We start from the raw sequence: 27,683 nt of genomic DNA on the forward strand, positions 1-27,683 counted from the left end.
ATCCTCACCAACACTTGTTATTTCTTTTTTTTTTTTAAAGATTTTATTTATTTATTTGTCAGAGACAGAGGGAGAGAGAACGAGCGAGCACAGGCAGACAGAGGCAGGCAGAGGCAGAGGGAGAAGCCGGCTCCCTGCCAAGCAAGGAGCCCGATGTGGGACTTGATCCCAGGACCCTGGGATTATGGCCTGAGCTGAAGGCAGCCCCTTAACCAACTGAGCCACCCAGGCGTCCAACAATTGTTATTTCTTGTCTTTTTTGTTCTAGCCGTTCTGACAGGTGTAAGGTGATATGTCATTGTAGTTTTGATTTGCATTTCCCCAATGAGTAGTGATATTGAGTGTTTTTTCATGAGTCTTTTGGCCATTTGCATATCTTTGGAAAAAATCCCATTTTTAGCAGTAAGTATTATTACTTATAAACATGATGATGATGATGATGATGATGATGATTTTCTTTGGTATTGAGTTGTAGAAGTTCTTTATATGTTTTGGATTTTAACTCCTTACCGGACATATCATTTGCAGGTATCTTCCATTCAGTAGGTTGCCTTTTCATTCTATTGATGGTTTCCTTCACTGTGCCAAAGTTTTTTATATTGGTATAGTCCCAGTATTTGATTTTTGCTTTTGTTTCCTTTGCCTGAGGAGACCTATCTAAAAAAAAAGTTACTAAGACTGTTGTCCAAGAGCTGCCTGTGCTCTCTTCTGGGAGTTTTCCTCTTTTTTACCACCTCTACCTCAGGGTCCATTTCTCCCTTGGTACTTGACAACTAAACCTCTGGGTCTATTTAACATGCCTGTTCTTTGTCACCACCACTTACACATCCCTGCTGCTTTTCTAGGACTTAATATAGGGCCTGGCTGACAGGTAATTGACAAGTGTCTGATGGAAGAATAGAATTTCTTTATCTTCAGTTGCTTTCCCCCTAACATATTACTCTCTTAGATGGTATTTTAACATGCTATCCTTCTTTATTTTCTGATCTTAAAAAGTTTCCTTGTCTTAATATTTTCTAATTTTGTCTTATCTATAAGCAAGGTGAGTTTCTTCCTGAATAATTGAGTATCTTGATATGTGTATAAATTCTGATTTTTTTTTTTAAGATTTTATTCATTTATTTGACAGAGATCACAAGTAGTCAGAGAGGCAGGCGGGGGGTGTGGGGGGAGTAGGCTCCCTGGTGAGCAGAGAGCCCAATGCGAGGCTCGATCCCAGCACCCTGGGATCACGACCTAAGCTGAAGGCAGAGGCCTTAACCCACTGAGCCATTCAGGTGCCCCACGATTTTGATTTTAAAAAAGCATATTCTAAACTCCTTTTTTTTTTTTACTGCTTCTTTAAAAATTCTTATTATAAGCAATTTTAAAATTAGTGGCTTGCAAAGATGCTTCTCAACCATTCTTACATTTTTAAAAACCTTACTGTGTTTATAAAAAGACATGTGATTTTATGAAAGATTAAAGCAATACAGAAAAAAATTATGAAGAAAAACCACTAAAATAGATGATCACAACTCCTCTTCCTGAGTTTATTTCATCTTAGAGTTAGGTTTCGTTGAGGTGCCATTTCAGGAAGGTTTCATGGTTACCATATATTCTGTGTTCTGGCATGTTTTTGGGGTGCTTGTTTCCTAAGAGACAATTTGTCTAGGTCATACTGTCATATTTTCTCTCTATTAAAATTGTATAGAGACTGTTACACTTTCTTGTAGCTTTGAATGTTGCAGTGTGAGGCCTGAGGTCTCCCTTCCTTCCACCCATCCTCCATGAGACTTGATTTTTCTGTTCAGATACTCATAAGTATTATGAGTTCTTGTTGGTTGTGGAAGTCTAGTAACTACCAGGTGATGATTGTAGGTGATGATTTCTGAAACCCTTTCACTTTCAGCCTGAAGATTGAAGTCACCCTTTGGATTTCAGTGTAATCATTCAAGACAAATGAAGCAGTAACTGTCAGTAGAAATGGTTCAGGAAAACGCTGGTGGTGGGAAAGAAAAGACGTAATAGAGTAAGGGAATAATTGAAGATTGACTTTGAAAAGGACAAATGGAAGTAAGACAAGTTAGTGACACACTGGAGACCACTGTCCTCTTCACATGGAATGAACTGATCTTATAGGAGGTATCTCCAAGTTTTTAAAACAAAGCAGGAAATAAAGTCATAGCCTATTTGCAAAGCTTAAAATGCCTTTTCATTTAATACTAGTTCTGTGAAAATCAGATTTAAATAGATAACCTTTAGGTGATTCAGCAACATAAGGAATTTTTTTTTTTAAATTTCAGTATCGTAAACAACAGTATTCTGTTTATTTGAGGTGTACAGTGTGATCGTTTAACAATTCTTTACATTACTCAGTACATATCATGATAAGTTTATTGTTGATTCCCATCACTTCTTTTACCCATTCCTCCCACCCACATCCACTCTGGCAACAATCTGTTTGTTCTCTATAGTTATGAATTTGTTCTTGGTTTGTCTCTCTCTCTTTTTTCCTTTGCTCATCTGTTTCTTAATTTCCACAAGTGAGTGAAATCATATGGTATTTGTCTTTCTCTGGCTTACTTAACTTAGCATTATACTCCCTAGGTCCATCCATGTTGTTGCACATGGCAAGTTTTCATTATTTTTATGGCTGAGCAATATTCTGTTTTATATATGCCAAAGCTTCTTTATTCATTTCTCCATGGATGGGCACTTGGGCTGCTTCCATAATTTGGCTGTGGTAAATAATGCTGCAGTAAACATAGGGGGTGCATATATATTTCCCAATTAGTGTTTCCATAATCTTTAGGTAAACACCTAGTAGTGAAATTACTGGATCATAAGGTAATTCTGTTTTTAATTTTTTGAGGAGTCTCCATATACCATACAAACTGTTTTCCACAGTTACTACCAGTTAGCATTAACATAGGGAAACTTCTAAATTTCTCTGCAGGTAACTCCCAGCTTCAAGGTGTGATATTAAACCAAATGATTCATGTATAATTCAAGAAATACTTTTTTTCCTAACTGCTGGTTATATTGGTATCTAAGTTATTGGCCAGGTGGTTGCTGATCTTATTTATTTTTATTTTTTAAGGTAACTATTTGATTTTGCAGAATAGAGCAGCTACAAATATTTTATATTTAAATTGTCTAAGCCAGAGACTCAAAATGGAACATTTTTTGGTCTAGAGAAGATTTGATTTTACTTTTCAGAGTAAACATCTTTAATTGTGGGTAAATGCAAAAAAAGAAATGGTATTGTTTTGTCAGCATATCACTGTGAATTTTAAAACTATGATTTCTGTTAAAAATTGGTAGTTTCATTCCATGAAACACTTTATTTAATGAATCATTCTTTGAGTTACCCATTTTACTTTTTTACTCATTGAGAGGTATCCCCCCCCCCCCGTTAATAATAAAAATGAACAGGACATGTCATAATGAAATTACTATTAATTTTTTATCAGAAGAGAGAAAAATTACATGATGAAGAAGAAAGAAAAAGTGCTTGGGTTAGCCAGGAGAGACAGAGAACACTGGACAGACTTCGAACTTTTAAACAGGTAATAAAAGTATGATCAATTGATTGTTTTTCATTTTTTTTAAACAGCTATATATATATACTCCTATTGGAAGATAATGAGGAAAAAAACCTTAATTTTTCCTTTATAATTTAGAAAATGTAATTTTGGGGGGATGGGTTAATGGGGTGATGGACAATAAGGAGGACACTTGTTGTTATGAGCACTGAATATTATATGCAACTGATGAACCACAGTTCTACCCTAAAAATGATAATACACTATTTGTTAACAAACTTGAATTTGAACAAAACCAAAAAAAGACAGTTACTTTAGGGGTTCCTGGGTGAGTAGGTTGGTTAAGTGTCTGACTCTTGATTTTCTCTCAGGTCATGATTTCAGGATTGAAAGATCAAGCTCCACGTCCATCTCTGCGCTTGGCAGGGTGTACTCCAGATTCTCCACCCCCTCTCTTCTCTCAAATAAACAATAACAAATAAAATATTTTTTAAAAATTAATGTGTGATTACAGGACTACCTTTCTCCCATTCATTAGTGTAGGTATTAAAGATTTATCATTTGAGAGGGAGAATGAGTGGGGGCAGGGGCAGAAGGAGAAGGAGAGAGAGTCTTCAGCAGTGAGCGTGGAGCCTGACACAGGGCTCGATTTCACAACCCTGAGATTATGACCTGAACTGAAACCAAGAGTTGGTCATGTAAGTGACTGTGCCACCCAAGCACCCCATACCTTTCTTCCATTTGTGTACAGCAACAGCAACTTCGTGGTTTTGGCCTATCATTTCAGTAGTATGAAAGGATCATCACAGCCTTTGGCAAACCTGGATTTTTGTTGTTGTTTTATAAAATTAATTAGTTCACAACTGACTATCCATTTTAGGCATCAACTTGTTATTAATAGCACATACAGTAACCTATGGTAACAATCTATGGAAATGACCCTGGCAGAATTAGAGAGTGGATCAGCTTACATGAGAAGTGGTTTGGCAGTTCTCTTGCCAGGCTAATCCAGGATGCTGGATGCTAGTACACAGCAGCCAAACATTTCCTTGGAGCTGTGTTGAAGCTGAATGGTTCTAGTTATGTAAGTGTTCAGGAGTCTAACTTCCTATCTGTGCTGACAAGGATAAACCTTGTGTTAAGTAAATGTTGTTCACCAAATCCATTAATGCTAGGTTTTACTACAGTAAAAGATAGAATAAGAGTTCTGTATGTTAGTACTTAAAATTGTATTCCCTCTTCTTCCATCATAAAAATGTACATACTGTTTTGAGAGTTTTTTGAATACCAGGAAATGCTTTAAAAAATGAAAAATTAACGTTTTGAACTGTAAGCTTGTGAAAATACATGTAAGAAGCTAATAGTTTCATAGCTTTCTATATACCAATATCATTTATGTTTCGTATTTTTATCTTGCTATTTTGCCATTTAAATTACTAATTTCAGTCATTAAAAATCTTCAAATCCTCTAATAATTCTGAACAGTTGGCTTCTTAAGTGGGTAACAGGGGATAGGGCCTTGATAAAGGAGTTGGCAAGCAAATAGGGCTCAGTGATAATTGTTGAAAGGTATTATGCTTTGGTATTCTAGTCTTCTGTTTAACTGTTTAAAAGCACTTTCCCTGAAAAATCACAAAAGCTCCAAAATAACATTTTGCATCAGGAGATAATAGCCATTTGTTCATAAATTGTTTTACTGTAATTTGACCAGTCATAACTTCTGATTTTTTAGAGGTACCCTGGCCAAGTCATACTTAAATCAACCAGATTGCGACTGGCTCATGCCAGAAGAAGAAGCACAGCCAGTCCTGTGCCCTGTGAAGACCAGTGTGACCCTCTGCCAGGAGCGCTCCAGCCAGAAGAGAAAAGTGAAAAGGTGGAGGAAGGAAGAGGGAAGCTTGGGTCATCACAGAAAACAGAAGCCCAAAGCCTCTCACAACTTGAAGATACTTCATTAGCACAACTTGAAGCCACTTCATTACCTCTCAGTGGTGTTACCTCTGAACTGCCGTCCACTGTATCTCTTCCAGTTTTGAATAATATTGACCTCGAACCAGGTTCTATTACCACAGCTCCACTCCCCCCACCTCTTCCCCCAACACCACCTCCCCCACCCCCGCCTCCCCCTCCCCCTCCACCACCCCCTTTGCCTGTTGCTAAGGACAGCTCCCTAGAGATACTGGAGAAAGGTCTGCCTATAACAGAGGGGAATGAGAAGAGGATCCCAAAGTCTGCGAGTGCACCCTCAGCACATCTCTTTGACAGCAGCCAGCTGGTCAGTGCCAGGAAGAAGCTGAAAAAGACTGCTGAAGGTTTACAGAGGAGAAGAGGTAAGTTAAACAGACATGTTTATATTCATGTGTTGAGTAAGTTAAGACATAATCAAAGGACATTATATTTCATAGCACCCTACAGAGCTTAAAACATTTTCTTTTTGGACATTATTCGATAGTAAAGAGGTTTGCAGAGTCACAGCTTGGCACAAATTCTCCCAGTCCGCATCAGCAAATGTGTACAGACACAGAAATGTGCACCTTCTTGAGCTCTTAGGGATGTTCTAAAAATATTTTGAAGTGATATTTGGTCTATCTGGTAATACATAGTAAGTGACTCCTTCTGTGTTAAAAAGAAAATCTGATTTTAAACCTAGGAAATAACAAGGTATTCACACCAGAAAATGTAAGCTAGCTGGGCAGGACTGTCACACTAGGATGACATTGGCAGGACCATGTAACATTTGGTCACAAATTTATTGAGGGCCTTGGTATACTCTTTGTATAAAAAAGCAAGGAAGGATGGGGAGTAGCATACATAATTTACAGCATGCCATATATGCCTTAATAAAACCGTTATAATCCTGGTCCATGGCTTTCATTGGGAGAACATTATATAAAATAATTTGTATATTAAATTTTAATCTGAGAGATCATACATTAAATATTTTTACCATAACTGGAGTAGAATTTTATATGTAAAACAGCTAAGTGGAAAAAACAGAAGTCACTGTAGTCCGGGCACCTGGTTGGCTCAGTCAGTAAAGCATGCAACTCTTGATCCTCAGGGGCATGAGTTCGAACCCCACATGGGGGATAGAGTTTATTTAATAATAATAATTTAAAAATCTCTTGAAAAAAATTTAAAAATCACCATAGTGAATCAAAACTTAGTTCTTTTTTTTTTTTTTAAGATTTTATTTTATTTTTTTGACAGACAGAGATCACAAGTAGGCAGAGAGGCAGGCAGAGAGAGAGAGAGAGGAGGAAGCAGGCTCCCTGCTGAGCAGAGAGCCCGATGTGGGACTCAATCCCAGGACCCTGAGATCATGACCTGAGCCGAAGGCAGTGGCTTAACCCACTGAGCCACCCAGGTGCCCAAAACTTAGTTCTTTAAAATTATATTTGTAACTCAGATGTTGTCTGAATTTAGATTGAGCTGTTGCATTATGGAAATCCTTTGGGAGTCTCACCCATTGTATTCCCAAAGACCACCTTCCAGCTCCCAATCTGCTTGCTTCTCTTACATGGGAAATAATAGAGATAATAACTTGGAATTGGAATCTGGATGTTGTGGCTTTGTTTGTTTAAACAAGCACAATTGAGATCCCATCTGTTTCTGGGAAACCTTCAGTCGACATTTCGTGGTCTGTGTTGTTTTCAGTGTCCTTGGCTAGCACAGTCCTAAAGTCTAGAGGTTTCTAATTGCACTGTAATTATGATCCTAACTGTAATTATTCTCTTTCATTTGTTAAGTGAGCTCACCCATGGATGAGGTGCTAGCTTCCTTGAAGCGTGGTAGTTTTCATCTGAAAAAGGTTGAACAGCGAACTCTGCCTCCTTTTCCTGATGAAGATGATAGTAATAATATCTTGGCACAAATCAGGAAAGGGGTAAAATTGAAGAAGGTACAGAAGGAAGTGCTGAGAGAATCCTTCACACTTCTGCCTGACACAGACCCTCTAACACGGAGCATCCATGAAGCTCTTAGAAGAATCAAAGAAGCGTCCCCTGAGTCAGAGGATGAAGAGGAAGCTTTGCCTTGCACAGATTGGGAAAATTAACAGGTAAATGGTCTTATATTCTTTTTGTAGCATTCAGTGATACAGCTTTTATATTAAATGGTGAAGTCTGTTCTATTTTATTCATGAGGTTTATTATTATACAGCTCAGTTATAGCATGGACCATAGATTTATGAACTTCAGGTTTTGTGTAGTTTCTGGGAACCTAAAATAAAATGCTTTTCAAAGATACTGTTACATAAATGCTGTGTTTATATCCTGCTTGTTAAAAATTTCTACAGTAGGTGTGCCTGGGTGGCTTACTCGGTTAAATGGCTGCCTTTGGCCCAGTTCATGATCCCAGGACATTTTTGGTGGGGATGAGGTGGGAGGGTCCTATGCTCAGTGGGAAGCCTGCTTCTCCCTCTGTTCTTTACCCTGCTTGTGCTGTCTTGTTCATTCACACACTCTCTCAAATAAATAAATAAAATCTTTAAAAATATAAAGAAATTAAAATTTCTACAGTATAGCTATAGCCCAAATAAAGAGGACAGTCTTATTCCAGTAAAGTGACAGTCTTACTTCTTGTTTTAAAAACAGAGAAGGCAGGTGGGACACCTGGGTGGCTCAGTTGGTTCGGCGGCTGCCTTTGGCTCAGGTCATGATCCCAGCGTCCTGGGATCGAGTCCCACATCAGGCTCCTTGTTCAGCAGGGAGCCTGCTTCTCCCTCTGCCTCTGCCTGCCACTCTGTCTGCCTGTGCTCGCTCGCTTGCGCGCTCTCTCTCTCTCTCTGACAAATAAATAAAATCTTTAAAAAAAAAAAAAAAAAGAGAGAGAGAGAGAAGGCAGGATACCTGGATGGCTCAGTTGGTTATGCATCTGCCTTCGGCTCAGGTCATGATCCCAGCATCCTGCGATTGAGCCCTGCATCAGGCTCCCCGCTCAGCAGAGCGCCTGCTTCTCCCTGTGCCTGCCGCTCTCCAGCCTGTGCTTTCTCTCTTTCTCTGACAAATAAATAAAAAACGTCTTTAAAATGAATGAATGAATACATACATACATACATACATACATAAAAGGCCTTTTCTGACTAAAGTATTTCAGGTACAAATTATGTATATTGAATTTTGATGTCTTCTTAGCTGCCTACAAAGGAATTTTCTAAGATCAGTTTAGAAAAATTATTGCATTGTCTGATTATTTAGCTTTCTAAGCTTATAAAATGAAGATTTATCATTTTAAGACCTATCCTAGTTACTGCATGATGCAGATAAAATTGCAGTTAATACAGTAAATACCTAATAAGTGTATGCGTGTCTTATTGAGTACCCCTGTGGTACTGGTAACACATTTGGGGTTCTCTTAAAGTAATAGAGTTTTGACTTGAACACATTTTAGTAAGCTAATTATATAGTTCTGTGGCACAAATTATGCTGAATATAGAGTCAGTAAAGATAAAATCTAACAGTAGTCCTAACTGAAATGTAACTTCTGCAAACTGTAATGCAAATATGCACATATATTCTTTTAAGTATCTTATGCTCTCTTGACTGACTGTGTTTCTGTGGGCTTTACAACATTCACCATGGGGCGGGGGGGGGGGGGGGATTCATAGTCCTGGAAAGGAAGTAGGTGAAGGAATAATAAACTTAACTTGTTATCGAAGTGATTCTGAAATATGCCTGATCATAAGAACTACCTGGGAGCTTATTAAAAATGCACATTCTTGGCTTTCACTCCCTTGGACTCATACTGAATAGATCTGATGTACATGCAGGCATACATCTGGATTTTGAAGACTTAATACAAAAAAAAGGTAAATTATGTCATTAGTTTTTTAATATTACTAACATATTGAAAGATACTATTTGGGATATGTCGAATAAAATACTACCAAAAGCAATTTTACCTGCACCTTCTGGGCATGGCTCCATCAGGAAAATGTAGATGTTCTTCTGCTATGCTCCCATCCCTACCTCTCCCCATCAGTGTCTGCACTGATCAGTAGGCTTAACAAAAAAAGGTCGTGAAAAATCGCATTCCCCTCGAAAAGTGGTTGTATATTACCTTTTTTAGTGTGCTCCAGCCAGCATTCAATAGTAGCACTACTATCCTGCCTTGGGTATTGGGCTGTTAGTATCCCTCTATCCTCTATTTATAGAGGCCCTAAGTATCTACACTGTGCTTTGTAGAAGTCACACATCTACTCACTGTGTGACTATGTCTAGGAATTCAGGGTGTCTAACTGGGTATTATTTGTAGATTTTCTACCACTTCACAGTGCTACCTATCCCCTTGTCTCTTGCTTGGAGCTTCTCAGTGAGCTGCTCCTATGCCTAAAACTACCATTATAGGCACTGATTAGTTAACTGCACAGTTGGGCCTTTAAAAAATGAGTGTTTTCGGGGTGCCTGGGTGGCTCAGTAGGTTAAAGCCTCTGCCTTCAGCTCAGGTCATGATCCCAGGTTCTGGGATCGAGCCCCGCATCGGGTTCTCTGCTCTGCAGGGAGCCTGCTTCCCTTCCCCTCTCCCTCTCCCTCTCTCTCTCTCTCTCTCTGCCTGCCTCTCTGCCTATTTGTGATCTCAGTCAAATTTAAAAAAAAAAAATTTTGGGGGGGGGGGTGTTTTCGTCTTTGGATTACAGCTGCTGCCCACAGTAGCCCAGGTGGGGTACATGGCCCATCAGCAGTTGCTCATACCAGCCCATCATCTCCATTTGTTTTCACCCTTCCCACCAGATCCTGCCCAGCATGTAGATATGGCAACAGCATTTCATATGTTCAAGTGCTTGGGTGGTTATTTTTAGCTTTTAGCTACTAATTTACCCTTAGAGTCAATGTTAAGAATATATCCACAATGAATACCATTTTGAAAATTGCCCCCAATTTTTTTTTTGGCTGATTGATTATTACTTATGGCTGGTTTATATATTATAATGTTGAGAGAAACAGTGAAATACTCTCAGAAAACACATGAGCTCAGATATCTGCAAAATTACTTAGGATAAAACTGTGTATCCTATACCAGAAGCAAACCATATTCTAGTTGCAATCCCCACCAATTTGAGCAGGCAATGATAAAGGAGCTATTTTCACTGCCTTGTATGGGGTCTTGGCAAATTGTTTATAAAGACTAAACTTTTAGATGCTCATCTATAGATGGCTAAAAGTCTGTAATTCGTATTTCCTGTTAAAAATCAGTTTCTTGAAGTTTTTAAATCACTAATTAGCTTTTCGGGAAAAAATTTCTCAAAACTTCTTGAAATAAAAAGTGAATATCTCCTGTTCTGCCTTGTACAGCTTGCTTTAAAACTCTTCTCAGTAGGGCACCCCGGTGGCTCAGTTAGTGAAGCCTCTGCCTTTGGCCCAGGTCATGATCTCAGGTTGGGGGTCTGTGGGGAGCCTGCTTCTCCCTTTCCCTCTGCTCCTTTACCCTGCTTGTGCATACTCTCCCTCTCTCAAATAAATAAAATCTTTCAAAAAAATAATAAAATTCATCTCAGCAATAGCTGTAGGTAATAGTGTCCTTGAAGGAAATTTCTATATAAGGAAATACAATTATATAGGCTTTATATTGAGTTTCTAATTAGTTTTCTGCAGGTTCCTCCTTTAAGAAGTAACTATAACACGGGGCGCCTGGGTGGCTCAGTGGGTTAGGCCGCTGCCTTCAGCTCAGGTCATGATCTCAGGGTCCTGGGATCGAGTCCCGCATCGGGCTCTCTGCTCAGCGGGGAGCCTGCTTCCTCCTCTCTCTCTCTGCCTGCCTCTCTGCCTACTTGTGATCTCTCCATGTCAAATAAATAAATAAATCTTTAAAAAAAAAAAAAAAAAGAAGTAACTATAACACTGTCTGATAGGACTACAATACAATCCACAGATACAATGTAAATAGTTCTCATAGTCACATTGAAAAGGTAAAAGGAAACATGAAATTGACTTCAGTAATGCTTTATTTTATACAACGGATCCAAAAATAGTATATTTCAACATGCTATCAATATAAAAAATTAATGCTGTAGTTTACTTTTTTTAACGAGTCTTCAAAATCCAGTTTGTATTTTACACTTTATACTAGTAGCACACCTCAATTTGGATGCTAAGTATTCAGTGGTTAAAGTTGAAATGTCCTACAGAACAGTAAAATAGTATTTAATGGAGACATATTTTATACAGCTTCAGATTTTAATTTAAATCAAATTAAAAATTCATTTTCTCATAGTACCACATTTCAAATGCTCCAAAGCCACATGTAGCTATAGTGTTAGATAATGCAGAACTCTAATAAAATAAGCTAGGACTTGATTTATGTGCGTGTTCCTTTTTATCTAACAAGGAACTTTTTCATGTAAGTGCTCCTGTGCTGTGTGTAAGCCATAGATCTCAAGCACAACTAATGCTGAAACTTAGCTAAAACATCTCTTTGAAGATCGGTACTAAACCTGTCCTCCAAATGCCATTATAACAAAAACTCACTTTCTAGTGAATTTTTGAAGTTTCATTTAATGCTAAATATACTGGCAGTTTATGAGGCTGATATTTTAGACTGTATTTGGTCCTTTTTATTGTATAGTTCTGACAAAGTGTTAGAGTAAAAGGAATAAAAGTGAATCTAACAACCTTTAAAGTGTTCAAAGTTGTATTCTAATTATTTTGTTTTTATTTTTATTGCTTTTACAAATGCATTTTTTTAAAAAAACATGTTTCTTATATACTACCTTTACAAATGTAAGAAAAATCGTGTCAGGTACGGCAAAAGTTGTGCAGGAACACATATGTGTTTACAACAACATGTTACATTTAACATGGCATATTTTTAAAAGACCACACTGGGGGTGCCTGGGTGGTTCAGTGGGTTAAAGCCTCTGCCTTCGGCTCAGGTCATGATCCCAGAGCTCTGGGATCGAGCCCCGCATTGGGCTCTCTGCTCAGCAGGGAACCTGCTTCCCTTCCCCTCTCTCTGTCTGCTTATGATCTCTTTCTGTCAAATAAATAAATAAAATCTTTAAAAATAAAAAAAAATAATAAAAGGCCACACTGTCTTTAATAAGTCAATATTTTTTAATACACTATTTTTTTTTATTTGTGAACAGGTGACTCAACAGAAAGAAAAAAACACCTACAGTTAAAGATCAAAGATTTGTTTTTGGAAAACAAAAGTTTAATGTGTGATTTCCCCAACTGGATTCCACAAGATGCAAAGTGTGTTGGCTCAGTGGTATGAAAAAAATGGAAGCACAATTGGCAAGTTACCACTTTTGCAGTCAGTCCAGTATTTGGTGGGTAACATGAGTTTTAGATGTGCAGTGCTCCCGATGCAATGAAGAAAAGGCCTTCCAGAGATGCCTGGTTTTTTAAGCACCTTCCCCTCCTGTCCACCCATGTTCATCCTTGTAGTGGCCAGTCAAGCTAGGGGTCGCTCCGAGTTGGAAAAACACTGGGTTGACAGAGATCTACTGTGAGCTGTGTCGGGACTGCTTTGAAATCCATCTTTAAGTGCACTGAATAGTCCTCTGCTTGAAAACACAGAGCTTCTTCTATATCAGCTTGTATAAATAGTGCGACACTCTGAAAAAGAAGTTTATCATGATAGCTATAGGACAGGAATTGGAAAGAATCAGATGGAAATGCACTGAAAATTTCCACATTACTCATCTCCAAAGGAGTTTTCATAAAGATGTTCAACATCTGAAAAGATACATAACCATGGAGATACACTTAATGTGTTTACCACAACATGATACATTAAACATGCATATTTTTAAAAGACCACATACTCACTTTGTAAGGTTTTGAAGTAAAAATTTCCATGCTTTTAAATAGCTCTTCATAATTGTGAATTTATAATAGTTTGAATTTCATGTGCAGCTTTGTTTATGAAAAGCAATACTTTGTAACTTGATAATTCAGATTATTTTTAGTCCTTTTGTTTGAACGATTGCTTGATTAGTGTAATTCAACGTGACTTTCCTACTGAGAATCAGAAATGAGGATTCAGTAATAGGGATGCAGATCTCGTCTGTTTAACATGCACCATTTAAGTTTTTCTTTTTATGCTCCACAGTGAAGTGCACTCTACAGATATGCAGAAAGTAGACAGGCAGAAAAGCCTCCTTGGCTGGCATTTCACTATCTTCACATGTTTCGAGTGGAACTTGGGGAGAGGACCTTTGTTATTGTCAGTAGACCTTTTAAAACCTATGTATGTAGTTCTAGGTGCTGATTTTGCTATAAGGAGTCCTGAAGGACGCATTTATATGAATGGAGCCATTATGAATTCTCAGCAAGAGTGTTGTGGGCTTGAATGAAGGTAGATATGTTGGACCCAGTCTACAGTATTCTGTAAAGTGTAATTCTGCATCAGACAGATTTTGGCCTTTATATGAAGGGAGTTAAGTAAGGACTGATGTACCAAAAAGAACCTTTATTTCTTCTGAGGCATTTCTCTGTCCTAGACCCAGAAAGCAGTCCCGGAGTAAAAGCCCTCCAATGTATATGAATTGGTTTTTCAGAAGAGAGAAAAAAATGCTTACACCTTTGTCACTTTAAGATGTATTTCCTTTAAAATAATTATGGAGAAAAATTTCTGTTTATTGACGAGAGTAGGAACTTTTGCACAGTTTTTTTTCACAATACATTAGTTTTATTCTTATGTTATTCCTATATCTTGGAAGATTAAAATATATATCTAATGTAGAGACTCAATCTTTATCCCACAGTGGGAGAGGTGGATGAGGAATTTTCCTCATTTCCTTCAGTAAAACATTGAAGAGTGCTTTTCAACCAAAAGAATGATTGGTTTGATTAATATAATTTGGTGAAAAAAAATGTTTAAGCAAATTTACAAACCTTAAAAAAATCATGTATCAATTTTAAGCCTTTGGATGCATATGAATAAGTTTTTTCATTCATTGATATTTAGAAAAATACAGAACTTAACATTTTAAATTAACAGCAAAAGCACTAGAACTTTTATCTGTTAGGAATTTGCTCCCCAGTTACAGCTGGGATTCCATCAGAAGACAGGCTCGATTACAAATGGATACTGTAATTTGTCTTCCAGAACCATGTTCTGCTAAGTCTCCAGTACTCTGGAGTGGGTACAGACCCTTGTGAATCCTTTAGGGGTGCATCTGAAACTCTGTGTACATCCCACTGTGGCACTTCATGAAGATTATCTCTCTTGAAAATGATGAGTAGGTTAAAGCAAAGCCTCGTTAACAACCAGCTCTGCTTATTCTCTGCTAAATAAACTTTCTCTACTACACCTATTTTCCATCCTTAAGATTCAAATTCCTGCCTCCACAGAATTACAAGTTACTGCAGATCATCCACCTTGGGAGTTCTCACAATGTTTAAATTTCAGATAACTACAGTCCAGTTGTCCAAGATGAGATTACCAGTTGAATCCTCAAGTTAATTTTTTTTTCCCTCATGTTAATTTTAAAGCAGTTTTGGAACCCAACGGTTTTGTAAGCATAATTCCCACCACCACCACCACCCCGCCCTTAAAAAAAGCAGTGTCTTTGCCCTTAATATTAAATTTTAATATATTTAATTAGGATAGTATTTATAGATGACCACATGTTTTAAGTTCCAAACTTGCCCACATACTATTTCTATGGTTTAAAATATTTGAGAGTTTTATCTCAATGTATCCTTTCTGTCAAAAGAATCCACAAACAGCTGCTTGCTTGTGCCGAATCCCTTTAGAAGTCCGTTTACCAATCTAGTCCTCGACACTAATATATTTTAAATAGGAAAACAAATAGGTAACTTGAGGGTATTTTAAGGTTAAGGTTACTGCTCACTTGAATGCCATTTTTAAATTGTTCTCCCACTTAGTCACAGTGCTGTGTCTATAACCAGTGTGGTACTTTGAGGGAAGTTATTCCTAATCTCAGACCTGGCTGGTACTGTGATGTAGCTTTCTGACGAAACACCTGGCTAAAGAAGATTTTTTAAAGATGAGCAGTTACCTTCCTTACCTGATGTATGTCTATATATAGATTTTGAGTTTATGAGCGGCCTAAGAACAATCATTCACTAGTTGTCCTAGTTGTTCATTTTAACAAATTTAGATGCAATTGTAAATGATGTTGATCAGGTGTAGTAGTTAACACAGTGGGAATATGGGATTTTCCTCATTGTGTGAAACCACAGGGAATTTTCAGCACTTTGATTTACTCTGTAAAAATGGGGCAAAAATCCTTGTTTCTACAAAGCTGAACTGTACAGCAGTTTTTGGTAACATATGGCATGACCACTTTGCCATAAAATGTGTTAAATTCTGAGGCATACTTCGGCCATAGAAGGCACTAAGAATTAAAACTCCTATCAGTGGAACAAAAATGAACGGGCAGCATCCTCTGTTTGGAATGGGACCAGTGTACAGTTAACAAAAGTTAATTTTATACATTCCTTAAGATTTCATTTTTTAATTGCATTCATTGAATTTGTGTATAAATTTAAGATAATGCCTAAGTCAGTTTAGTCTTAGCCTAAGGAAAGTTTTTTCTTCCACTAAATATAAGGTCTTGGGGTGGTCGGTGTTTTTGTTTTCTGTTGTTTTTTTTTTAATAACCTTTATAATTTAATTATTATGCACATAATAATACCAGATACCAATCTGTCAAGTTCTATAGTAAGAGGTTCCTTAAAGGCCTTATCAGGGAGCTCAGATTGCATAACATTATTTCCAGGCTATTTGTAAGAAAGCATTTTGAACAGCTGTAAAAACATTTAAAAACTGTGGCAGATGCATTGTTAACTTGCAGCCGTTTGATAATAAGAGCAGAAACCTTAACAAGTTTTACCTAATTCTTGCACTGAATTTAAATGATAATATAAAGTTAAATGTGCATTGTAAGCAGATTTTATTTCACATTTCTAGCTTAGCATATGAGAAAAGCTATGCTTAGTGTTAGAGGACTGACAGGCAAGATATATTCCAGATGGAAGAGGTAAGAGAATGGAAGCACCTTACTGTTGAAGCATGTTGCGTTTAGTTAGTGCTGCTGAACAATTCAGTAGTTACTTCTGAACTTTGCTGCAAAGTGCTCTTTAGTTAAAGCACCTAGAGAGGGATCTCTGCCTAATTGCTTTGTAAATTGAAGCAATGGTGTTTTTTATTCTATAAATAGTCTAATTTAAAAGTTTTTCCTACAAAATGAGTTTATATTGCTGCCTAAGCTATCATGTATGTAAACAGAGGGTTTTTTTTTTTAAGAGTGAGAAGAAATCGGGGTCCTGTGTGTGCGTGTGCACGCGCACATGTGGTGTGTTTGCCCATTGGGTTATTTGGAAGATATGTTCATTCTAAAATGTTCTGTTTTGCCCACAAGCATAAATGTACAGCTTGGTATTTGAGGGGTTTAATTGATTGAATTCAAATTTATAAGTGTTTCTCCCCTTCCCCACTTTTATTATGCCACTGTAAGGTGCATGTACAGAAAATACCTCGGAGGTTGACATATAATAAATACTTCATCAAGGCTATTTCACATTGAAACTCAAAGCAGTCATTTGTTTTGAGAGTTAAGGAAAAGTTTTTTGTTAGTTTTTTAAAAAATCATTTATAACTAAGGGTGGCTCAATTTGGGGGAATTAAGGGTGGAGAGGAAAGAAAGACAGTGGGAAGTGATTTTTAGATGTATACACAAAGATATGGGTGTTGGTTATAGAGGTGAATTTTAACAAGGGAAGTTTTGGGTTTTTTGGTTTTTTTTTTAAACTTGCATGTTCTATGGTTAACTATCCAAGAGTGTAACAAGTTATTCTAGCTTTTCCCAGTACTAATTATATTGGTTTTAAGAAGTCTTCATGATCACAAGATGGCATTTTCTCTTCAATTATGAACCCAGAGGGATAGACAATACCACCCAGACAGTGACTTCAACTTCTTTGACTTGGACAGAATCCCCACTGTCTCATTGAGTTTCTCGTACTGTATGTCTTGCCAAGTGTGAAACCACAATATATAGTTTGTGAAAAATTGAAGGCTACAGATAATTTTGCATGATTAAAGCCCATTAGGGCTACTGAAACTGACATGTTTTTTAGCCTTTCTGGTTAAATGAAAACTACAATGGCAAACCAATTCACCATTTACTAGCTTTGTGCAATATTATAATGGTAGAAGCAAAACACTAGCACATTGTGCTTGGCTTTTAAAGATGGCTTTACCACTGTACATTAAACGGAAGTGTGCACAGTGGATTGTAAATGCCAACTCTTGCAAATTTACAATACTTAAATATGCTCCATTAATATTCTAAAGTATTAAAAGTACAAAGAAAAAACTAAGCAGGCTAATTTATAGCAATACTCTGAAATCTCCAATAATTGTTTTGACTGTTGCCTTTTGCTCTTTAGTGCAACTTTTCTGCGTTGTAATTATTGTATTGCTTTGTATTTTCATGTTTTTTACACTCATGACTTCAGAAGTAAGTACTTGTACCGCAAGTACTGCAATCACCTTCTCTTCTTGTACATGCAATGTAACAACATGCAGTTTTGGTGCTTAACAATATTCCTTTTTTTCTTTAATAAAAGATATTTATTGAGTTAAACTTCATTTTGTTTGTTTAAAATAGCACTCGTGGTAGATATTGTCACTTCATTTCAAAGAGAAGGAGCACAGCAAGTTGTGAATTTGCTCTAACATGATGAACAGGCTTCAGAGACTCTTCTACCCCTGTACTTCGGCCTCTTCCTGACTGCTCTTTATAATGAAGTAGTTTAACGGTTGCTGAATTTATGCTAATAAAAGCCTTATCCATGTTGTCTGTGTAGCTATCCACATAGTTTGGCAGTGTTGACTTTCAAAATTTGGAAGGTCTTTAAATGCCTTTCATTTTAGCAAGCCATCTGTGACTATTTAAATTTGAGATTATTGGCTCTACACTTAAGCATGGGACTAGCTTAACCGGAACGCAGCGATACCCTTATCCAGTGCTGACTTGATACAGCTCCCAGCATGCAAGAGGCATACATTTAAGGGCAGATCCCAGGTGCTGCTCAGTCCCCAAGTAAGAGCACCACCAGTTCCATCTCTCCTTGTGCAGTTCAAGTCACTTTTGCTCCCTGAGAGAACAGAATTTTTGTTTCTGATTTTTTATTACTGGGGCTATCTAGTTCTTACGTAAGAATGTTCACAGCCTGGTATTAAATGATTTCTTCCTTCCTTCTTTCCCTCCCTTCCTCCTTCCTTCCCCAAGCCATAATTTATAAAATGATGGGCTGAACACAGTGGGATTTGATTCTTTGCCAGTTCCAGGATTCTGTATTAAGAAGTGAGACAGTTCTCCCAAGGGAGAAGTTAATTCCATGTATTCCTTCTGCAAATAAATCTGAAACTAGCCAGAGGCTTTGATTACTGAATAGTTTTTCTACGAGAATATAGAGAATGGATTTAATAAGAGGAGATCTAGCCAAACTGGCACAGTATCTTCTCTGAATTAAACTTATGTCCATTAATACATCTCTCAACACAGTACTTGAGAAGAATCCTAGTACCTGGTGCATCCCTTATGAAGTCGGGTGTGGTTGGCTTAGGATAGCCTCCCTGGATAATCTCTCTGTTGGATTAGCCATCTTTACTAAGTCAGGTAAAAAACAAAAATATCTTCTGGATATCTAGGCCTGATAGAATTCCTCAGTCCTTCCATTTGTCATTCATGCTGGCCTTGCTAAATTCCATAAACTGGGTCAAAACCTCATCCAGGATGGATTCAACCTGAATTCTTTGCTACAGGGAGCTGTTTGGGAGACGTTTAGAATTCTTTGATGCAGAAATACAAACATTCCGGGGCACCTGAGTGGCTCAGTGGGTTAAAGCCTCTGCCTTTGGCTCAGGTCATGATCCCGGGGTCCTGGGATCGAGCCCCGCATCGGGCTCTCTGCTCGGCGGGGAGCCTGCTTCCTCCTCTCTCTCTGCTTGCCTCTCTGACTACTTGTAATCTCTGTCAAATAAATAAATAATTAAAAAAAATTTTTTTTAAATACCAACATTCCAGCACATTCTGACAGCTATTGATAGTGAAGTTTGATCTTCTTTCCGAAACACACTGTCCCTCTGCCAAGTTACTACATTTGTACCCTTTCTCTAGAGACCCTACAACTTAGTTGCTCATCAGAAACTTTGTTCCTTACTGTTAGCATTTTCTCCAGATCTCTCTCCACTAATAATCATACCCATTCACAAGATCCTCTTGCTAACAAGTTGTGTGCTCTCTTATTTCTCTGAAGGTGGCAGTCTGTCAACTTCTTAACGTCTAACAGGGTGATGACCCATTCGTTCTCCCTGAGTTCTGTTCTGTCCTCTAATCACAGCTCCCTCCTACTTCTTTCCCTCCTTGCCTCCCTCCATCCACTCTTGGCTGTTGCTGAGAATGGCTCCATAAAGCCAGGCCATTAAGCATCTTTCTGATCTCATGTTCATCCCTCTCACTAATTCCAGTGGCCAGGCTTCCAATACAGTCAATATGCTGCTAGACTTCCTGCCTCCACACTGGCTTAGGGACACCATGCACCAATATATAAGGCTTTCTTTGAGCAGGCTTTGGTCTCCATTCTAAGCCGTTAGCTCTGGTATCTCCCATTTTACATGCTCATCTCATGCCTTTCCACCTGCACAGGTATCTGCCTAAAATGCTTCTCTTCTGTCAACACCATCTAAATTCCATCCACTGAGTGTTAATTTGGAAAGCATATGGGCAAACACGACCCTCCCTGTGTGTCAACATCCTTAGAACACTGCAAATAGGGGAATAAGAAAGTTACGATATAAGAGGATTTATAGAATCTGATGGAACCTTCACGATTCTACAAATGTTACTAATCATTTGAGGCACAGAAAAAAATAAAGGGTTTGGGTATTAAATTGTCCACGGCATCTACTATGTTTGCAGCTTTGGCTTAACCCCTCCATCATTCCCCACAGCAACTTCAACTTCACTCTTAACCCTGTAAGGTCCAAGTGCTCAGCTTTAATATTAGACTGTCTTGAAAAGAGCTCGTTCTACGCTATAACTAGACCCTAGTCTCCTGTGTTGAGATGTGGTAGAGAAACTAAGTAAAAAATTTCAAGAAGTTTAAAAACAAAGTATCCAAGACAACAAGATGTAAATTCAAATAAAGTCAGTTACAGACTGCAGTTATGGTTAGTCACAGGGCTCACAGGCAGTGTCGATGGAGGAAATTTGTTCCCTACTACGCAGTTTTTGCAAGAGGAGTCATAGGAACATCTATACCCACACAATATGCCTACAGTTACCTGTTTCACTTCCAGTGATGTCTCCAAGCTGCACAAGTTGGGGGAGAAGCAGAGGGAGAAAGAATCCTCAAGCTGACTTCCCACTGAGCACAGCGCTCAACACAGGGCTTGATCCCAGGACCCCGAGATCATGACGTGAGCTGAAATCAAGAGACAGACATTCAACTGAGTGAGCCATCCAGGCACCCCATCAACAACTTACTTCTTTTTAGATGCTTCTAGAGCAACAACATTCCCAGTAACGGGCCAATTCCCCCTGATCTGGAGGCCCTTTATGTAAGAGTAATACTAAATAATGCTTTAACAAAAAATAAGTAAATATATAAATAAATGCTTTAATCAAGTCATTGCAAGTCTATGAATATGGATTTTGAAGAAAAGCCTTAGCAGCAATTAAGTCCACTGGCCAATTTCTGTTGGAACAGTTTACTACCAGAAACCGTTATCCCCAAGGGCGCTTGAATACCTTCCATCAATAGACATTTTGTGTATGTAATCAACGATGAAAGACTAGCAAACTAAAAAACCTTATGTTTTTGTAACCCTTTTTTAATGGAAAGGATGGAGTCTGGCAGGAATCAATCATATAGTTACTCCTAAAACTTCTTAGGAAAGACTCAGAATAATAAAACTTATCTCTAAATTTTTTTTAAATTTTGTGTATGTGGTACACTTAAGCCAGAAGAATAAATAAGCACCATTAAGTGACTTAGGAGAAGAGTAAGATGACAAGAAGAAACTTACTGTAGCGAACGTGGACATATTGTTAAATAATCTTATACAAAATTACATTTTAAAAAAGCCATACTATGTTTCCATGGTGGAAGTAGTCCAGTTGGCGACAACATCTAAACATGTTGTAGGCCAGAATCATGTTTTTCATGCTTAAAGACCAAAACCTGTGGGATTTTGGAGTAAAATTGCAAGTGTCTAGTAGTTCAGATCTGCTTAAAATTATTAGGTCTTCCATGTAGGCTAATTTGTGACCTACCTCTTTTCAGAAATAGGGTGGCCTACCTGGCAAGTATACAGGTCAATTGCACAGTTTTTGAAACTGTTAACTCTATTGCCTCTTCTGTTAGAACTTCCAAGGCTCATCATAAAGTACAACCAGAAGTTTACTGGGTCCCAGCACTTGCTGAAAAGTTTTCTAACGTCAACTATAAGTTTTTGTGATGTTCTCTAAGCTCTGGTAGGACATTATGTTGAATCATCAGAAGGCAACACCTAGACACAGTACCTCACCAACTCCAGCAGTGCCTTCGCTACATTAGCTACAAGCTATGATGACTTCATACTTAGGCTTTCATGGATGTAGAAATAAATACCTATTTCTAAAAATTTCTGGACTTTCTCCATAACTCTCTTCCTGGTTAGTCTCACTCTTCCATGGATTCTAAATGATGTGTTACGATGATTCCCAGATGGGTTTTTGTTTTTTTTTTGTTTTTTTGTTTTTTTTTCTGGCCTGTTCCTCTTTTCAGAACTCTAGATCTGTATGTATTCAACTGCCTGATGGTCTCTTCATTTGGATGCCCCATGCATATCTCAAACATAACATGTCCAAAATGGTGCCCTGGACCCAGCCCATCAAAACCCAGATTTGCTCATCTTCCACAATCATCCTGTTCTACAATTAGGAACCTCCAGATTCTCCTTGCTGCCTTTCTCCCCCCTCACCATCCACATCGAGTTCGTCGACAAGTCCTATGAAGCCTAGCTCCACTTTGTATCTGGATCCTTCCTTTGCTTTCTCTGTCCCTTACTACCCTTATCTCTTTAGTAGACAATCTTCAGCTCTCACCTAGATTACTGCACTAGCCTCCTAACTGATCCTTCCATGACATACTTGTCTCTTTTCAACTTACTCCCCACCCACAAAGTGATGAGATCAAATCCCTCTCCTGTACAGAACCTTCCAGTTGCTTTCCATTGCACTTAGAATGAAATCTCAAGTCCCCTTACAGTCTGCCTACAAAGTTGGATGTGGTTTGACCCTTCCTACCAGCCCATGGCTTACTGAGCTCTAGCCACATGTATAATCTTTTAGGACCTATGTGAACTGTCCTCTTCCTAGAATTGTTCTCCCTCTCTTTTTTAGTATGACCAACTTATCTGTGTCCTCAAAGTTCTTAATGTTGAAGTCCTAACCCTCAGAATGTGGAGATAGGGTCTTTACAGCAATAGTCAAGTTAAAGTAAGGTCATTAGAGTGGGCCCTAATCCACTATGACTAGTATCTTTATAAGTGGGATAATTTAGACACAAATGTGCATAGAGGGAAGATAATGTGGAGAGACATACAGTAAAGATGGTCATCGGCAAGGTGATGAGAGAGGCTTGGACAGATGCTTCAATGTCCTCAGAAGGAACCAATCCCGCTGATGCCTTGATTTTGGACTTCTAGCATCCAGAGACTATGAGACAATAAATTTCTTTTGGTGAAGCCCCCTTGTCAGTAGTACTTTGTTACAGCAGTTCTAGGAAACGAATACATCGTCCTTCAGGTTTGCACTGGGGTGTTATCTCCTCATGAGGACTTCTCCCCCTTTCTTGAGTAGCTCCCACCTTATCCTCTATCAGAGTCGTGCTGATCAGATAATTCAGCACTTCCCCCTGTATCTGCAAGCACTCTTGCGGTTAGAAGAGCTCCGTAACCAGTTCTGACCAATGAAATGGAAGAAGCAGTAACAAGCATCACTTTCAGACTGACGCAGTGAAAAGTTCATAAAAATTCCTCCAATAGTTCTCTCTCCTAGTGGCAAACGAAGAAGTCTCATACACTACAAGGCAATGGAGCCGCCTCTTGAGACTGTGAAGACAAGGATTCCCTCTGTCACCACTTCCTTTCACCACTGTATCAGAGGTACTAACACTGCAGTTAGGCAGGAGAAAGAAAAGGTGAAGGATGGAAAGAAAGATAAAATGACATTGTTTGGCAGGTATGATGGTTATGTATGTAGAAAATCCAAAAATACCTATTGAACGAAGAGAGCTTTAGTAAGAATTGCTTGATAATATCCAGTATTTTAGTATCAACAGAATTTCTCTATACTAGTATCAAACAGGTAAAAATTAAATTTATAAAAGCTATCATTGTTTAAGAACGGAGAAGTCAAGGAAAAGCATGCAGTAGAAAACTGGGCGTGAGCCTTGAGTAGGCGGTTAGTTCATAGAAGAGATTCAAATGGCTGATCCTGCACACAAAAGATGGTCTACCTCAATAGCAATAAGGAGAACACTACACCAAAGTAAGATACCAATGCACGCTCAAGAATGGTTAGCCATTTGAAAAACTGACCGTTTCCCATGTTCTCAAGAATTTAGAAAAGAACTTCCAGACAGTACTAGAGGTAGTATACCAGTTGTACAACTCTCTTGGAAGCTTGCCAGGCATCATTTACAAAAGTTGGATCTGTGCTCACCCTGTGACACGTGGCTAGAATATGCACTGTTCAGTCAGGAGACCTACACACGGATACTTAGAGCAACATTCTCTGTCATAGCCAACAACCAGAATAACCCAAATGTCCCTCTATAGATGAATGGACAGACTGTGGTATATTCCTCAAATGTGGTACTGGCACACAGGAAAGTGCTGGAGAACAGAAAAACTAATACAGCTATGCAAATCAGTTTGCATGAATCTCACGGACAAAGTTGAGCCACAAAAGACAAAAAGAATAATACATGATTCCAGTCATATTAAGTTTAAAAATGGGCAAAACTAAACTATAGTGTTCAGGGTATTTAGGTAATAAAACTAAAAACAAACAAACAAACAAAAAAAAAACCCAAGTGATGATTGCCATAAAAATGATGTTAATGGTCATGTTTGTGTTCTCTGAGGCTCTGAAGCTTCTATTTCCTGACAAGGGTGTGGTTAGGTGGGGCTTATATTTATGTATTTTTCTGAGTTAAATTTCACAATAAAGTTTTTTTGCTTTTTTTTTTTTTAATGCTAAAATAGGGGATGCCTGGGTGGCTCAGTGGGTTAAGCCTCTGCCTTATGCTCAGGTCATGATCTCAGGGTCCTGGGATCAAGCCCAACGTGGGGCTCTCTGTTCAGCAGGGAGTCCACTTGTCCCTCTCCAAGTCCCTTTGCCTCTGCCTCCCACTTGTATTTTCTCTCTCTCAAATAGATAAATAAAATCTTTAAAAAATAAAACCGCTAATGTAGAGTTCTTTTATTAGAATTCTAGAAATTGCTTTTAGAATTCAGTTGCCAAAAACTTTTCTCTGCAAAATAATTTGCATGCTTGCTCTACAAAACAATGAGAACCATATAATCTAACATTTCACTTTTTTTCATTAGTTGCCAGGAAATCAGAGCAAATTTAGTGCTCCAGTGGAAAAAACAACTCATCTCAAACTTCTGGTCTACACCATTCTCTGCTCCTTTTAATTTGCTTTGTGTGTCTGTATGTCTTTGTGTCTGTGTATGTGTGAAACTCTCCTTGGTGTTTTAATATTGTGAGTTTCTTCTTGAGGAATTTGATGGGAAGAGTTTTAAAATGTTCATTAAATAAAAAGATGTTGCAGCATAGCATGGCATAGTGTTTAACAGCAAGGACTTGAGACATCTGATAGAGCTGTGTGGATTTGGACAAATTACTTCTCTGTGCTTCAATTTGTTCATCTGTAAAATGGAGACAATGTCTACTTCTACGGTTGTTACATGGATGAAATAGAAGAGTGCCTGGCACATATGTAAATGTGAGCTATTATTATTCTCCCGAAAGATGATGCCAAAATTTCTCAGAAAGAACCACAAAGATTAGAGTAATTTAGAAGCAAGAACATCAGAGATTAGAATAGATTGCTCCTGGACAACCTGAAAGGCAGTGATGATCATATGTATTTCCTTCATTAATAATTAGAACATAATTTCATTCACACATCAAAATGAAGATGCAATAGGCAACATTTATATTAACAATGAAAAAATACCTTACCTTCATGTTTACTTTTTTGTAGAAAGAATTGGGCACAAGTGAAAAACAGGATTTCTATTTTCTGACGTTCTGCAGAAATGCAATCCTAAAGAGTCAAAATATCCAAAAATATGAAGAATCCAACAAAGAACTTTAAGTTAAATATGATGGATTGAAACGTGCTTTTATTGCTACTCCCTCCTAAATCCCCAACATGGAGGTAAAGGAATAAAGAGCAAAAGAGGAGAAAGTTATGGACAAGAAATGTCAGTGTCTGCAAGATGCACAGGAAGTAATGATTTAACAGTGGAGGGAGCTGACCTGCCGCGAGTCTGCGGCGAGTACTGACAAGTGTGCCAAGTGCTGAGGGGCCTGGCCTCTGGAGGCACTGTGTTCCCTGCGAGGAGGGGATGAGGTATAAGAGTGCAAAGGAGAGGGGTGAGAAGTCTCCCAACAGAAACAACAGATCCCCCAACTCCCTGGCCCACCCTTTCCCACTCCAAGACACAAGACATTCATTCTCTGGAATAAACAAGCCAGAGAAGATACGGACTCTAAGAGCAGGTACAAGAGGAGGCCAAGGGGAATGGTGAACACTGTAGGGTTAAGTTACAATCTGTCTTCACAGCCCCAAGACCACGGGCTGTTTTTTCCTGCCTGATTCAGAGATGGGCCTGGGCTGGCATCTACACCTCTCAGAGGACTCTGAAAGATCCCTCTCTGGAGAAACTAAATGGCTGTAGAGAAAAGACCATGCCATGTTGGTACCACATGTGGGGAAGAGTGGAGAGTTACCAAATGACAAAGCTGGCCTCCCAGCCCAATCAATGCATCCCAAAGCCACCAGCCAGCCAGCCTCTTTCCATTCATCGTCCTCAGAGCCCCCAGGGTTTCACTATAAGATGTGAACAGGCTGCTTAGAATCACAATGAAGTCTCTACACAATGAAGACCAAAAAACCAAAAAAACTAAAGAAGATAATTCTTGGAAAACAGACAAGAGATTAGGAGGAAATTTTACTTCTAATGGGAAAAAAGAAAGTGAAGTACTGCATCTATAAAACAAGAATGTATCACAATAAAAATATTGAAAGCAGCAAATGACACTTAGAAACAAAAAGCATGACAGCTGACATTACCAATCCAATACAAGGTTTACAGGGTAGAGGCTAGGAACACTTTGAGTCAAAGAAAAGGCTAAGGAGACGAGCAATAGAAAATATAATTAGAGGATTAATTCGGCTAATCTAATATCTGATTGATGCTGGGAGAAGAAAAGTAGAGAGGAGCAAATTATTTAAAAAACAATTCAAGAAACTTACTCCTTCGTTTACTACAATTTGAGCTGGGTTTTCTTTCATGTGCAAGAGAAGGATTCTCAGACGGTCCCCTGAGGAGTGTGTCAGCCCAGATGAGGACTCCGAAATACTCCTGGCATGGGTGACATGGAGGGTACTGGTGAGTGCAGAGAGAGCAATTCTGGTGAAGCCCGTGGGGCTGAAGCTGGAGTGGAGAAGTCTGAAGGGCAAACGGAAAGTTAGGAAGTGGAGCTAATTCGTGAGTACACAATTTTTTCAGTTTCTCAGTGGAAAAGAAGAAATCAATAGCTCTGAGGATTAAAGGTGAACCTCTTTAAAGGTAAGAGACCCTGGGGGTGCCTGGGAGGCTCAGTCAGTTGGGCCTCTGACTCTTGGTTTTGATTCAGGTCATGATCTCAGGGTTGTGAGTTTGAGCCCCGGTGTGAAGCATGCTTGAGACTCTCTCTCTCCCTCTACCCCTCCCCCTGTCAGAAAGAGAGAGTAAAAGAAAAAAAGAAAGGCGGGGCGTGCCTGCGTGGCTCAGTGGGTTAAAGCCTCTGTCTTCGGCTCAGGTCATGATCCCAAGGTCCCGGGATCGAGTTCCATGTCGGGCTCTCTGCTCAGCAGGGAGCCTGCCCCTTTCTCTCTCTCTGCCTGCTTC

General features: G+C 38.6%; 1 protein-coding gene and 1 long non-coding RNA gene across 2 annotated transcripts in view; one reads left to right on the plus strand and one right to left on the minus strand.

Moving 5' to 3' along the window:
- JMY (junction mediating and regulatory protein, p53 cofactor) overlaps window positions 1–18,087 on the plus strand; it is a 110,400-nt gene extending 92,313 nt beyond the window's left edge. Inside the window, exons 8-11 of the mRNA XM_059418128.1 lie at window positions 3,456–3,551; window positions 5,260–5,857; window positions 7,277–7,587; window positions 12,610–18,087. Of these exons, the coding sequence (XP_059274111.1) occupies window positions 3,456–3,551; window positions 5,260–5,857; window positions 7,277–7,584 (1,002 nt within the window). The 3' untranslated portion in view covers window positions 7,585–7,587; window positions 12,610–18,087. The remainder of the gene's footprint in view (window positions 1–3,455; window positions 3,552–5,259; window positions 5,858–7,276; window positions 7,588–12,609) is intronic.
- LOC132028762 (uncharacterized) lies at window positions 12,999–27,186 on the minus strand. Its single transcript, XR_009407537.1, has 3 exons — window positions 27,047–27,186; window positions 20,793–20,932; window positions 12,999–13,084 (listed from the first exon to the last, which is right to left on the minus strand). It is a non-coding gene; the product is annotated as an uncharacterized LOC132028762 (long non-coding RNA).
- Window positions 27,187–27,683: the final 497 nt, after the last annotated feature.

Source organism: Mustela nigripes, chromosome 12 (assembly GCF_022355385.1).
Source record: "Mustela nigripes isolate SB6536 chromosome 12, MUSNIG.SB6536, whole genome shotgun sequence".
Classification (NCBI taxonomy): domain Eukaryota; kingdom Metazoa; phylum Chordata; class Mammalia; order Carnivora; family Mustelidae; genus Mustela; species Mustela nigripes.